At 38.9% G+C, this 13,506-nt stretch overlaps 1 protein-coding gene across 5 annotated transcripts in view; it reads left to right on the top strand.

Annotated features, from left to right (window-relative positions):
• The window catches only part of NEBL (nebulette), a 269,278-nt gene that overhangs the window by 234,657 nt on the left and 21,115 nt on the right, over positions 1 to 13,506 (top strand). The window contains exons 23-24 of one of the 5 annotated variants that reach the window (XM_040591579.1): positions 4,589 to 4,681; positions 5,689 to 5,817. The exons of 3 other annotated variants lie outside the window; for them this stretch is intronic. In XM_040591579.1, coding sequence (XP_040447513.1) covers positions 4,589 to 4,681; positions 5,689 to 5,817 — 222 coding nt within the window. The remainder of the gene's footprint in view (positions 1 to 4,588; positions 4,682 to 5,688; positions 5,818 to 13,506) is intronic. One more of the 5 variants, XM_040591580.1, reaches the window with a different exon arrangement.

Genomic DNA, 13,506 nt, shown 5'->3' with positions numbered 1-13,506 from the left:
AGAAAGTAGTGCATTAAGGTTGCATTTGGAGTATTCATAATAAACACTCTTTCAAAATCAAAACAGATACCTGAAATCTTTTAAAAGTTATAAAGTCTGCTATGGCAAAGGAAATGGTAACCTGACTTTTTTTGTTCTCCTTTCCTTTTCTTTTTGTGTGTCCTTTTTCTGTTTTTCTGTGCTTGACAACTGTGTAGACCCCAGAGGATTTACATACGGAAAAACATGCTGAGATAGTGCTCTAAAATCCTTCATATGTAGTAATAATAGCAAGGTTGACTTTAAATCTACCTTTCAAAAATCAGAGAAATGGCAGGTCAAATGGACTAACTGGCGGATCATATAGTCCATCCTCCTGCCTAAAACAAGGTTAACTTTATTTGTATCATTCCTTCTTTGGATGGATGCTTCTTTGGTCTTTTCCTTAAAGTTTCCAAATGAGTCCTCACCACATAAAGAAACATAATTCTTTCCTTTTCTGTAGCCACCTTTTATGTGTCTGCAGCTACAGCCTTATATCAGAAGTGATTTCTCAGTGTTCAGAGAACTCTGCCTGGGGAAGGTACTGGTGCTTTTAAGACCGTGCACATCTCAGAGGGTCACACATTCTGGATCTAGGGCAACAACTTGACCAGAAAATCATCGTCTGTAGAGACCCAAGTGCTTGAACTCACTTCCATAGCTAGAAGTGGTGCATCCAGCACTTGAACTCACTTCCATAGCTAGAAGTGGTGCATCCAGAGAGAGAGAAAAGCTCCTGCAAAATTGCAGTTAAATATACAGTTTTCAATATGCTCCTTAGTGTGTACTTCAAACCTCCTACTCTGGACTGCATTGCACATGTGCTGTAGCCCTATGTAAGATTAGCGTGCAATTCTGTGTTCAATAGCTGGAGGCTTGCTGCACAAACAATTAGGATTAAGAACACCTCTGAGATAAATTCTTGTGCTGAAAGTAACTGAAATATTAGTACTATTTATCACTTTAAAATACTCGATTGTCAAAACACACAGGAATTCTTAACTTCAGATATATACCAAACAGCAAAAATTGTGCAACTATTTAAAGAGGTCATGACAAACCTGTGAGCCTAATACCCAGTGATATTTCAGCTAATGCTTTTTCAGAGTGAACTGCAATTATATCTGCTTGTTTAAAAAGAAACAGTGAGCTACCTGCTCATGGAATGTCCTTGGCAGCCAGAAAAAAAGTCGCAGACTGAAAAAAACAAGTATGACTCTTGAGTTTTTTCCTAGCTGATAGTTGTTCAGCCACTTAGGAAACATATCTCTGTGCTAGAGTCCATCTGGTTGGTTTTCAAAGTATTATTGGTGAAGCTGTAACGACTTTTTCAAATGCCTGATTGCTGAAATTAATGTCTTTGCTTTGGAAAATAGGTACTAGTTTTAACCATGCTAAAGCATGTTATTTCAGACTACAGAGATGGGTAAAATCAGTACAAATCAATGGCTGCTGCATTGATGCTGCCATGAATCTGTACTTAGTATATTTTTATTTACTAAGGTGTGATCAAACAGGAGAAGTTGGGCATTCACCAGTTCCTCCACCTCTCTCATACTTGTCCGTGCTTTATGTACTTGCGTAATTTATTACTGTTAGGACTAGTTTATCATAGGATTACATAAGATACAAAAGATTTTGCATTGGCTTTTATTCATCTTGTCAAGAGGGAGTTAGTACTGTGCCTCACCTTATGGGAGTTGCAGTAGAAAACATGTAATGTACATACATTGGACATACTCTAAAGCTATGGGATTTGTTTTATTAGCTCTGTCTGTTCTTTCCATTGTCTCTAGGCTATTAATAATTTGAAACATGACATACTTGGGGTCTACACAGTCCCACTTGACTTACTAACCTGTTATTTAGCCTGGTACCACTCAAACAAGCAAAAGGACCAAGCTGGGAGGACCCATAATCTTCCCACTTCCAAGGCATTGAGTAAATCCTGCAGACAGGTTTGCCCAAGAAGCAAACCACTAGTAAAAACGTGTCATCTGGTAGATTTGTACTTTAATGATTGTGCTTTACATCACAGTTTTATTTTAAACTTGTTTGGAGAGATTTAATGATTATTACATTTGTAGACATAGCAGGTATCGTAGAATTGTTTAGGTCAGAAAAGACCTTTAAGATCATCGTCAGACTGTTAACCTAGCACTGCTAAGTCCACCACTAAACCATGTCCCCAGGCACTGCATCTACATGCCTTTCAAATACTTTCAGGGACAGTGACTCAGCCACATCCCTGGGTAGCCTGTTCCATTGCTTGACAACCCTTTCAGTGAAGAAATGTTTCCTAATGTCCAATCTAAACCTCTCCTAGTGCAACTTAAGGCTGTTTCCTCTTGTCCTGTCACTTGTTACTTGGGAGAAGAGACAAACACCTACATCGCTACAACCTTCTTTCAGGTAGTTGCAGAGTGCGATAAGGTCTCCCCCGAGCCTTCTTTTCTCCAGACTAATTAACCACAATTCCCTCAGCAGCTTCTCACAGGACTTGTGTTCTAAACCCTTCACTGTTTTCATTGCCCTTCTCTGGACACACTTCAGCACCTCCATGTCTTTCTTGTAGTGAGGGGCCCAAAACTGAACACGGTATTCAAGGTGCAGTCCCACGCCCAAGTCCTGAGTACAGGGGGACAATCACTCCCTGGTCTGGCTGACCACAGGCTCTCTGACACAAGCCAGGATGCTGTTGGCTTCTTGGCCACCTGAGCACACTGTTGGCTCATGTGCAGTCAACCGTCAACCAGCCCCCCCAGGTCCTTTCCCACCAGGCACTTCCCAGCCACCCTTCCCCAGCCCGTAGCGCTGCGTGGGGCTGTTGTGTCCCCAGTGCAGGACCCGGCACTTCTCCCTGTTGAACCTCCTACAACTGGCCTCGGCCATGGGCCCGGCCTGCCCAGACCCCCCTGCAGAGCCTCCTGCCCCCCAGCAGATCAACACACCTGCTTATTTGAATTGTATATATTGGATTGGTGTGAGGTGATCTCACATTTACACTGTAGATGCTTCTGCATTTGTTTTAAGCCTCCTCTTATACAACACTGGAATTATTTATTAAAAACATGGCTGAATCTGTACTCACTTTTTTGCTGTGATTATAACTTAAACTCAAATATATAATTAATTAATTTTTATGGACTCTTTTTTTCTTTTAGTATCCTGTTCAGATACATAGATTCAGGAGATATTAATAACTTATCTGTATGAATTCAAGCTGAAGATCTTACAATTACTACTGGTTTTGAATCCACCCACTGAATTCCAAAAATGCTTTTTGATAGTAGGGTAGTGGATCAACAGTAATTCTGTGTCCCAGGAAACGTAGATATTTGAAAGACAAAGTTAAGTTACTAGTTAAGATCACAGAATCACAGAATGGTCTGGGTTGGAAGGGACCTCTGGAGGTCATCTAGTCCAGCCCCCTGATAAAGCAGGTTCACCTAGAGCAGGTTGCACAGGATCACATCCAGGTGGGTTTTAAATATCTCCAGAGAAGGAGACTCCACAGCCTCTCTGGGCAGCCTGTTCCAGTGCTCTGTCACCCTCAAAGTCAAGAAGTGCTTCCTCACATTCAGGTGGAACTCCCTGTGCTGCAGTTTGTGCGTGTTGCCCCTTGTCCTGTCACTGGGCACCACTGAAAAGAGCCTGGCCCCAGCCCCTGGACACCCACCATTAAGATACTTGTATGCGTCAGTAGGATCCCCTCTCAGCCTTCTCTTCTCCAGGCTGAACCGGCCCAGCTCTCTCAGCCTTTCCTCATGAGGGACATGCTCCAGTCCCCTCATCATTTTCATAGCCCTCTGCTGGACCCTCTCCAGCGGTTCCCTGTTCCTCTTGAACTGGGGAGCCCAGAACTGGACTCATGGTCAAGGGGAGGCTTCATTTTGCCCAACTGTAGATGTCTACAGTGAATATTTCTACAGCTGAATTTGTCACCCTAGTCCATTTGTTGTATTAATTAAGAAAGACATACTTTTGCTTTTACAATTTATATGAATTGAGCAACTTAGAGAAATGTATTTTGTATAAGATGAGCTATGCCCCTGATTCTCCTTGTTAATCTGACTTGATCTCTGCTGTATGAAAAGAAGGGCCTGTAGTGCCTCTGTCAGCTGTAGAGATGTATACTGGTAACTGTCAACTATAGGTTTGCATACTGGGCATCTCCATGGAGGAAGGATGCTGTTGGTGAACTGGGGAAATAATCTTGTAGCTCTGATGATTTTGGTTTTGCTAGTGGAAAAGAACGCTGGTATGTGATACTTAATTTGTTTCCATTTATTTAGCCTTAAGAAAATACAATGGTCATATTTAGAAAAGGAAAACAAAAACTGGGAGAAAAAAATCTCCTTAAAATAACGTCAACACTTAAAATGAATGTACTAAGTTCTTTTAAGCAGGAGATTAATGCTTTCTGATCCTTTCAGGTGAATATCTAGGTATTTTGGTTAATTTCTACATGAAAGAAATTGGTTGTTGATTGTTAAAACTCATTACTTTCATGCTTTTACTTCCTTTGTTGTTTGTCTGTCCTGTAATTTCTGTGCTTTGGGAAAAGATCTTAAAGTTTGGCGCACAGATCCTGGCTCCATCTTCGACATTGATCCTCTGGAGGACAATATTCAGTCTAGGAGTCTGCATATGCTTTCTGGTATTGCTTGTATCCTGACTTTTCCCTTATGAAACTTATGAAACTAAGTTGATACAGTGAATTTTCAAGTCCATGTGCCAGCCATATGTTTTATGTTTTCATACATATATATATATAAATAAAACTGTAGTATTTTAAAACTGGTGTTTTATAAGAACTTCAGCTGTAATCACATGTACAGATAAGAAATAGTGAAATAAATCTTATCATAAACAACAGTTATTCACACCACTTACAAGTAGTCACTCAAAAAGCATTGACCTACTTGGTCCTCACTATAAATAGAATTTTAAAATAGTTGGACCTTACTAAAGTTTCAGAGATACAGAAGGTGGCCTATTTATGAAGTTGACTTCTTTTCTATGCACATTTTACTTATAGGACATGTGATATTATACCTTGTGCTATTGTTTGCAACTAAAAGGTGTTCCTAATTTAAGGGTGGAAGGAAAAGGAGAGAAAGTAATGTAAGAATAGGCAGCAATATTTTGGCTCTAGAAGTTTTTGGACTGTTGTCCACACACACACTCCCTACCCTGTCCCCCCCCCCTGCCCCCGCAAGTGTTTATTTTGAATGTTTAGTTTTGCACATGTATTTTCTTCGCTACTACTAGTGGAACTTTTAAATATTCTTTTGAATGTCATACAGCAGTATTTCCACATGCACTTGTATGCATGCTGGAATAAAAGAACATTTTGATTTTCCACCGGAAATTTTCATATGCTTCATCTCAATTCCTTATTTTTGCAGTATCTCAATCCTACCTTCCATTTCTGCTATCTTAAAGCAGAGAACAAGCTTAGCTGTATTTAATTTTGAAGCAACCTTTTGAACTGGTGGTGATCAAAATGGATAAAAAATTGTGAACAATTTACTTTTCTCTAATTTTAATGACATCAGTGTATGCATATCAATGTCAGCAGTGTTGGGGGTTTTGTTGTTGCTTGTCTTTGCACTTCTGTCACCTATTTACTGTGATATTGTTTCTTTCTTTCTACCTTTGTAGAAAGAGCAAGCCGTTACAGTAAGCAGTACTTACATTCTACCAGTTTGGGAGATTATAAATCAGATGGCTCTGACACGAACCCTACCTTTTCTTACTGCAGTGAGATAACAAGGCCATCTGATGAAGGAGGTACCCCTTATTCCCACCTTTTTCACTAATGACACTATCACGGTGTGTTGAGACCACACATTCCTATATTAACTCCACATCCTTGTATAGTCACAAATCATTAGAAACGATGTAAACTGTGGTCTGATTGATTAAGGAAGCAAAGCCAAATCTCAAGGTTGCACATTTTCTTGCATGCCATACTGCTTTATCTTGTGTTCCCTTTCACTATTTTGGTAACACTGGCAGTCCGAATGCCTTGCTAACTCCCATTTACGGTGCTTTAAGAGGTTGTTGTGTTTTTGCAAAATGTACATTAATTTGTTTTATTTTTTTTCTCTTGAAAGACAAAATGTAACTGAAAAAATACACCTCTGAACTGAAAAAAAAAATTACCTTGTGCTTTTCGGTGTGCAAATCAAGCACACAGTAGTACTTTAGTGACTGAAGTACTTCACATTAAACTATGCAGGTGCTTGTGACTCCCGGTTTCCATCCTAAAAAAATGTATCAGCTGGCAACTTTCTCACATATGGAAGTTTTCTTATGCTGTCAGCAGTTTGGGAACCAGGGTTGGTGTTCAGCTGGGAAGCTTATATAGTGTGATATTGTTTAACATGGATTAATATTGGAATACTTTGATGAACCTCTATTCCCAGGTACAAAACCACATTTTACGTCTGTTTGATGCCATAGATTAGAACAAAATTTATGAAATTTTTGAATAAGGGTCTGGTCATCCTAGTGGCATAAATGTGTACTAGACTTGACTGGTGAATTGTAAATATTCAGAAAGATTGCATTCTAAGTATACATTTAAAAAAACCCAGTGATTTCTGCTCAGTTGTGAAAGAAGGTGCATTGAAAAGGTCATCCAAAGGGTTACTATTTTTTTTTTTTAAGAAGGTGTGAAAGTATCGTTACTGTTTAGTTGCCTGGCATCCCTGAATTACCCATGCTTTTAGAAGATTTTAAGGCATCTTAATTGTAGATTGTGCCTGTTCATTTGTTATAGTGGCTAGTGTTTAGGGAGTATATGTTCTGTTAGGTTCCACGTAATCTTAATCTCTGATTAAGAATGAGTGAGAAGAAAGTGTTCAGACTGAAGAACTTGGAACAAAGAAGTGCATGTCTTTGACAGAACTTTAATCCCTTATATCATGTCTGTCCGTCTTTATTTGATATTTTAACTATATTCCCAACTCTTTCAATATATGATAGCAATCATGCACATCATGCTGGTCTTTATGTCTCTTCCCGTGATGATGTGAAGTGGGCTTTTCAGTCCAGTGCATATTGTCTCTCCCTGTTACGATCTTTTTTGGCTGTATTCCGAGCCATTTTAAATTGCTTTGTCAGCTTGATTTGATTGTTAACAGATATTTTTTATTACTTGCCATATTGGGAATAGGAAATGGGCTTTATTTTCCCTGTTGTTTCGGCACTAGCAAACATGCTTTTTTGTGTCTCTATTTAAATCTGTTGTTGTGGTGATGTGTTGAATAGATTCTTACCAAGATCAATGTATTTTAGCAAAATATTGTTTCCCCTTTTGACCCAGTTGGCTAGCCAGGGTTTGAGCACTTGCAGACAGTTCCCATTGCAGGGTGAGAAATAAATGCCAGAGCTAAGTAATTTAACGTACCTCTTAATGGTTTACAAGAAAATGCCATTTCTGGGAACATACTCAGAAAAAAACAGCAGAAGATAACACCTTTGGTCAAAAATACCAACCTTTTTTATGGTGGCATCCCATCCAAAATGTCTTTAGCACATAGCCACAAGGTGAGGTTGCCCTTGACCTTTATACAGTATCCCTTATGGCATACCACAGTAAATGAGAACCAAATCAGTGTTGCTGAAATTTCATGTCTGTTTTTCATGGAGTTTGTACTTTTAGATCTATCAGTGTTTCTCACTGGCAATTGTTCACTCTGATGGCATGCCAACAAGAAAGACAGTAGAGGACCTGTGACCAATTCTGTAACCTCTAAGAGTCTTTGGCCTTGTCTCATTATCTTTTAGAGATTTCTACATTGTTCAATTACTACTTTATTCTAGATACCTTTACTGATATCCAACCCAAAATTCAAGTCTTCCACTGCCACTGCTGGTGGAATTGTTCCATAACCACCTGTCCCAGCCCATACCTGGGTCCCTGGCTTCATACCAAAAGTTAAAGGCTTATTCAGATCTAAATAACTCACTTGTCTGGGAAATGTCAGTAACAACATCACAGGGAGGCTACGAACGTTGTTCACTACAATTACTTCTTCCTGTTCGATTCTCTGACCATTATTTTAGATGACGACATTGAGCTGAGCCAAGTATGCCTCACAGGGAGCTTTTCCTGCAGTATCAGTAGATTTCTGCATGTTGTAAGTTTAGGAAACACCTGTTCTCCTTTTTAGACTACTGCAGGTAAAACTGGATAGGAAACAATTGTTAATAGTTTCCAGCAAGCTTGCTGGAAGTGATGAACTTTCATTCTGATGCTCTTTTTGAAATTACTTTTCAGCTTTGTCTGTCTTTTTCGCAGCTTCTCCCTGTTAGTAGTGTTTTTCAAGGTTGACTTTATGTCTTCCTGATATTGAATTTTTTTGCTATACTGGACAGAAGGTTTTGCACTAGAGCTTCTCAGTCTGCCTAAAAGCTTTGTAATTAATTACTGCACTAACAAAGATTTCCTTTTTACCTGCAAGTCATTCTGTAGCACTTCCCAGAAACAGTTGGGTGCCACATTAGTTCTTGCAAAATTCTGAGCTGTTTTTCAAGTAGTTATTTTCAGCTTGGCTAAAGAGGAACAGAAGCTAATGATTTCTCTCTTTCAGTCCTGCTTTTAACACTGGTGTTGCAACTTCTCAGACATGGAGTTATTCATTCATTCTTGGGAAGGTTTTTCAGATTATTTTCATCAAAAAGAGAAGTTGAGATATATGGATATCAGGTTTATTTTTGTTTATAAAGACAGACCTGGCAGTTCCTTCTTCCCACAAGACTGTAGAAAAAAAGGCAACAAGAGATGGGCTTTTTTGCTTTCAATTCAGATCTTTCTAAACAGCATTGTGTCTTAACAAATTTATCAACTGTTTTTCTTTTGGGGGAGTTTCTTTATAAAGTTTTATAAAGAGTTTCTGTCTGTCCTGATTTTCTGTGCAGTCTTACACATTGTTTTTCACTCAGTTCTTTTCACTCTCACTCTCTCCCCTTTCTCCCCTACACGTAAGTTCCCATGCTGTTAGTTTGCATTCAGACACTAGGAGAGGATGATCTGGTTCATATGGTTCAACACCTGTTCCAGTTTTGCATTATTTTGGACAGTTCTGCTTGTATTTCAACCATCTACTCTGTGCAAGAGATTAATTGCTTTTACATGTAACTCCCATTTAATAAGTATAGTTACAGAGTTTTCGGTGTCTTGACAAAAGAAACACAGATATCACCTAACTGGACTTCTTGTATTCAGAGTCTACAGTGTTTCTCAGAAGTTGTGCTAGGGCATGTGTTTTTATAAAGATATCTTCTCCTATTTTAAGGTCTCCATATAAAATTAACCTACTGTCTTTCTAGTTAACTTAGTTCAATAAGTGAAAATGGCATTTAGGTCACATTTGTCATGGCTCAAGACCGTTTTGCTTAGTTCCATTCTTCCCCAAAGGCAAAAGTAAAAATGTTTAAAAGTAGCATGAGTTCACAGTATTGGAGTTTGATTTTTTTTTAAGGTTTGTTTTATTTTAGAACACTTTCTAGATATATTCTTCACAGTAGTTCCATCTCCAGAAAACTGAGGCGGGAAAAAGACTTTTTAATACTGGACTGTTAGTATGTGGTACAATGTAAGATACAGGAATGAATTTGTGGTGTATGATCCAGTGCCAATTACAGAAATGAAGCTCAGTTGCTCAGAGCTATGCATGTACAAGAACAGACAAAGTGGCAAGATGAGGCAAAGGCTCTAAGTAAAACTTTAAGGTTAATTAATATTTTTCCGCAGGCCCATTGTTTGTGGTACGCAAAGAAACAAAATACTACAACCAGAGGTCATTCTGGTTTAGGGTTAAAATGTCAAACAATTTTAAGTTTTCGAGAGTGCAGAAACTTGTCCTTAAGGGAGTCAACCTAGTGTCTACAGGGGTCACTCAGCTACTACTGGAACAAATTCCAGGCTTTGCCATCATAGCAGGGAAGTGACTATACAGTTTATCTACTACTAGAATAGAGTGTCCTGATGCTGACCAGATGATAGCAGATGAGCCATGGCACTGCTACTAGAGCTACTGGTTTTGTCACTTCTGTTTTGCATCGGTCTTTGACTCATTTTGAGGTGAAGAAATCCTCTTAGTCTGTTTGGACAGTGAAGACTCATCTGCACTAAAGAGTATCACTGTTACTGTCATTTCATTGTCACTCATGCTCTCTCTGTTTTTTATTATGCAACAATTTGTGTGCACATTTTGTTTTCATTATACTTTGCTGAAACTGTTTTCCTTGGGCTTCCTCCTTTAAGTCCTTTTATGCTGCTTTCCTTCAATCCTGTTTCAACTGCAGAATGTTTTCATTTCACTTTCTAATATTCTTCCTTCTCTCAGATTTTACTTTAATTATCTTTCAATTTATTGTATTTCTGTGGAGCTTTCTGTTTATCTCTCTCCTGTTTTTCTTTGATTTAACTCAGCAGGATTTTATTTAATATTACCAAGGTTTGCTTTCAGTCTGAAGATTTCTACTTTAAAATGATCTTAATGAACATCCTGCAATAGATTAATTTAACTGTTTTTGTCCCTGATACGCCTTTTTTTCTTTTTAGTTGGAACCTTTTAAGTTGGTTTTCTCTCCTTTTACTTTTGACCTTCCCTTTTTTTGTCTTCTATTTCCTCTTAATTTCTAGTTTAACTGGTGTGCATCAGCATGTAGACTTGATGCATATTTTTCCTTACCCTATGTTCATAATTTTTCAGTTTATTAAAATGTCCCTTTATTCTTATGTCTAATTGTGTATAGGCTGTAGATGGAGAAAAGTCAAAGGTGATTTACAGTTCCTTTCAGTCATGGACATATTGTTACTCTGCTGGACAAAAACTTGATTTCTTGGTTATTTTCTAAGTCATTATCATATGATCTTAAAAAGTATATAGAAGTCAGTCTGTAGGAGACAGGAATCAGGTTTACTGTACTCCAGAAAGCTCATGTTATGTAGGAAACCTGAGTAGATATTAGGATAGAATTTTCCCATGCCTTTTGTTGCATATTAAAAATGAGTGCTAGAATTTCATGTATTTGGTTGGAGCCAGTGTGTTACTGATTGGCTACCTGTTAACTATGCTTGTCTCCTTCAGCCTAAGTTCTTCAGATTCAGTTCACCTGCTGCCAGCAAACAAGCAGTGAGAATTAACATAAAGAGGCCTTGATCTGAGGTTTAAGGTATTTCTTTATTCTGATGGAAAGGGTCTGCTGCTAACACTCAGGGCTGTCACTTTGCCTTTGCCTTGAAACACTGGCAATCCAAATACACAAATTTCAACAAACCGTGAAATTCCACTTGTGTCGTGGTAGTCTCTTAGATTTTGTTACCAACCTTAAAAGTAACCTGTAGGTTGCTATGAGGAAATGGAAAATTCATATTAGGTATGTCGTTGACACTACATAAAATTGGTCAGATCCAGAAAAGATTAGTGCAAACAAGCTTTGAGGAAAAAGATATGGCAAATGGGCATGCTGGCAGTTGACTCCAAAGGTATCTTCCTGTGGGATACGAGTACTTAAAGTTTTGAAGTCTTTATCTAGGTTGGAATGGAAGTCAAGTCAATGAGAAACCGTAAGTCTTTTCATCTCTCTCCCTAGTGGCGTGTCCTCCTTGTGTGATATGAGCCTTCTGAAGAGCAGCTCTCCAGAGAAGCTGGCTGAGCCTGCTCCCCCCCCTTTCACCAAACTCCAGCGGTTACCTTTCCCTTCCCTCACTAAGCCAGGAACACACGTTGTAGGCCATTAGAAGAACTATTGTTTGAACTGCTGAGTGCAAACACAGTCCTGCAAAGAGCAGATGTAGACTTTATGTATTAATGTGTATCACTGGCAACAGCCTTACACTGTGTAAGCTCATGGAGAGGGCTACTGTTCCTTAGCTCAACACTGACATTTTAAATGTTGGTTTCACAGATACCTCCTTCTCTCTCCCCCTAGCAGACACCAGTATCTGTGGCTCTATGCAAAATGTTTATTTCTAGGATTTGCCTGAGGCTTTGACACCCACCCATATTTACCACAGAAGATCCTAGGACAAGGAACTCTGCTACTGCTTCTGCTACTGGTTAGCCTGGTCAGAAGACAAACTAGTCAGAAGAAATGGAGAAAAAAACCTCTTCATTTCCCATGCTGGAATTGCAGAGATGCTCCTTGGTACGTGATGTAAGGAGTCTGCTTGTGTTGGGACAGTGGTGATACTCTTGTGCCAGTAGATGGAGGAAGAAGAAGAAAGGAAACAAGAATCGGTTCTCTTCCTCGCTCTCTCTGCCCTTTCCATTATTTTTTACCAAAAACCCTCTGGTTTTGAGGATGGGAAAAATCACCATTAGTGAAAGACAAGTAAAAGAAAAAAAGAGGGAATAATACCTGACCGATCTTTATATTGTAATACAGAGATCTGTCTTCCATCTCCAGGGGCAGCTGGCAGGAATACAGGGCAGATATCCTTCACCCCTCTTTGTATTCACATTCAGTTGCTAAGCTCTGCCATTTTAAGTAGGTCAAGCAGAATGACACAGCAGTTATATTTTCTTCTCTGGCAGCCAAGGAAGAATACTTCTTTCTCGCTAGGTAGCTGAGCTCTGTTTCCATAACGTTGTTCCCTAGAGTCTGGTAATCAAATGTGGCATTTGGAGGGAGAGAAATTGTAGATTTCACAGGAAAACTATAGGCTTTTGTGGGTTTATTTTGTCCCCTTTCAAGTTTATCAGCAGGCTGCACTGCCATAGAAGGCTGAACACATCAAAACAACACTCTGTGTACTCCTTCTTGGTGAGAGTCACATCCACACTTCTCTTAACCACCAGACTCTTCCATCTGTTTCTGACATTTTTTTATTTCAGGCTAGATGGTGCTTTAGTTTGCCGCTTTTACATGCAAGCCTCTGGCAGGTTTGCCAACGTGAAAGCTAATGCGTAGGAAAAAATAGTCGTCTACCACTCAACAGCATCATGCTAAAACTGTGTTTTTCCATCTTGGTAATCAGATGATTTTCTGCTCCTAAGTATATAATGTAATAAAAATGCTTGCAGTCAAGTAATAAATACCTCACACACAAACCTCTTGTGATATTTTTAAACTTGGATTAATAGTTCTCTGTATAAGTAATATGGGCACAAGTCCATGCATATGTTTGGTACCTGTCTGATACCACAAATTACTTGGCATGAACAATTTCCATTGTTGGAGAGTGTACAGTCATTCAGAACTGGTGACTTCTGGTCTTCCATTCTCAAATAGACTTTTGCTGAAATTATAAAGTTTCCTTTGTAAAAGTTTGCTGTTAACCACGTTGTACCCCAAAAGGACAATTCTTGTTCAAGCAGCAAGGCAGAGTTCTCTCCCTTCTGAAAACTTCACTTTTCATTTGAAGGTGTGTTGCTTTTTCAGCTTCTGCCTCCTGTTTTGCATTGATTCCTAATATTCAAAGGGCTTTTTTTTTTTTTTTTTTTTTTCTGATTAAGAATA

Source organism: Falco naumanni, chromosome 4 (genome assembly GCF_017639655.2).
Source record: "Falco naumanni isolate bFalNau1 chromosome 4, bFalNau1.pat, whole genome shotgun sequence".
NCBI lineage: Eukaryota > Metazoa > Chordata > Aves > Falconiformes > Falconidae > Falco > Falco naumanni.
This window is presented reverse-complemented; position numbering and strand designations above follow the sequence as displayed.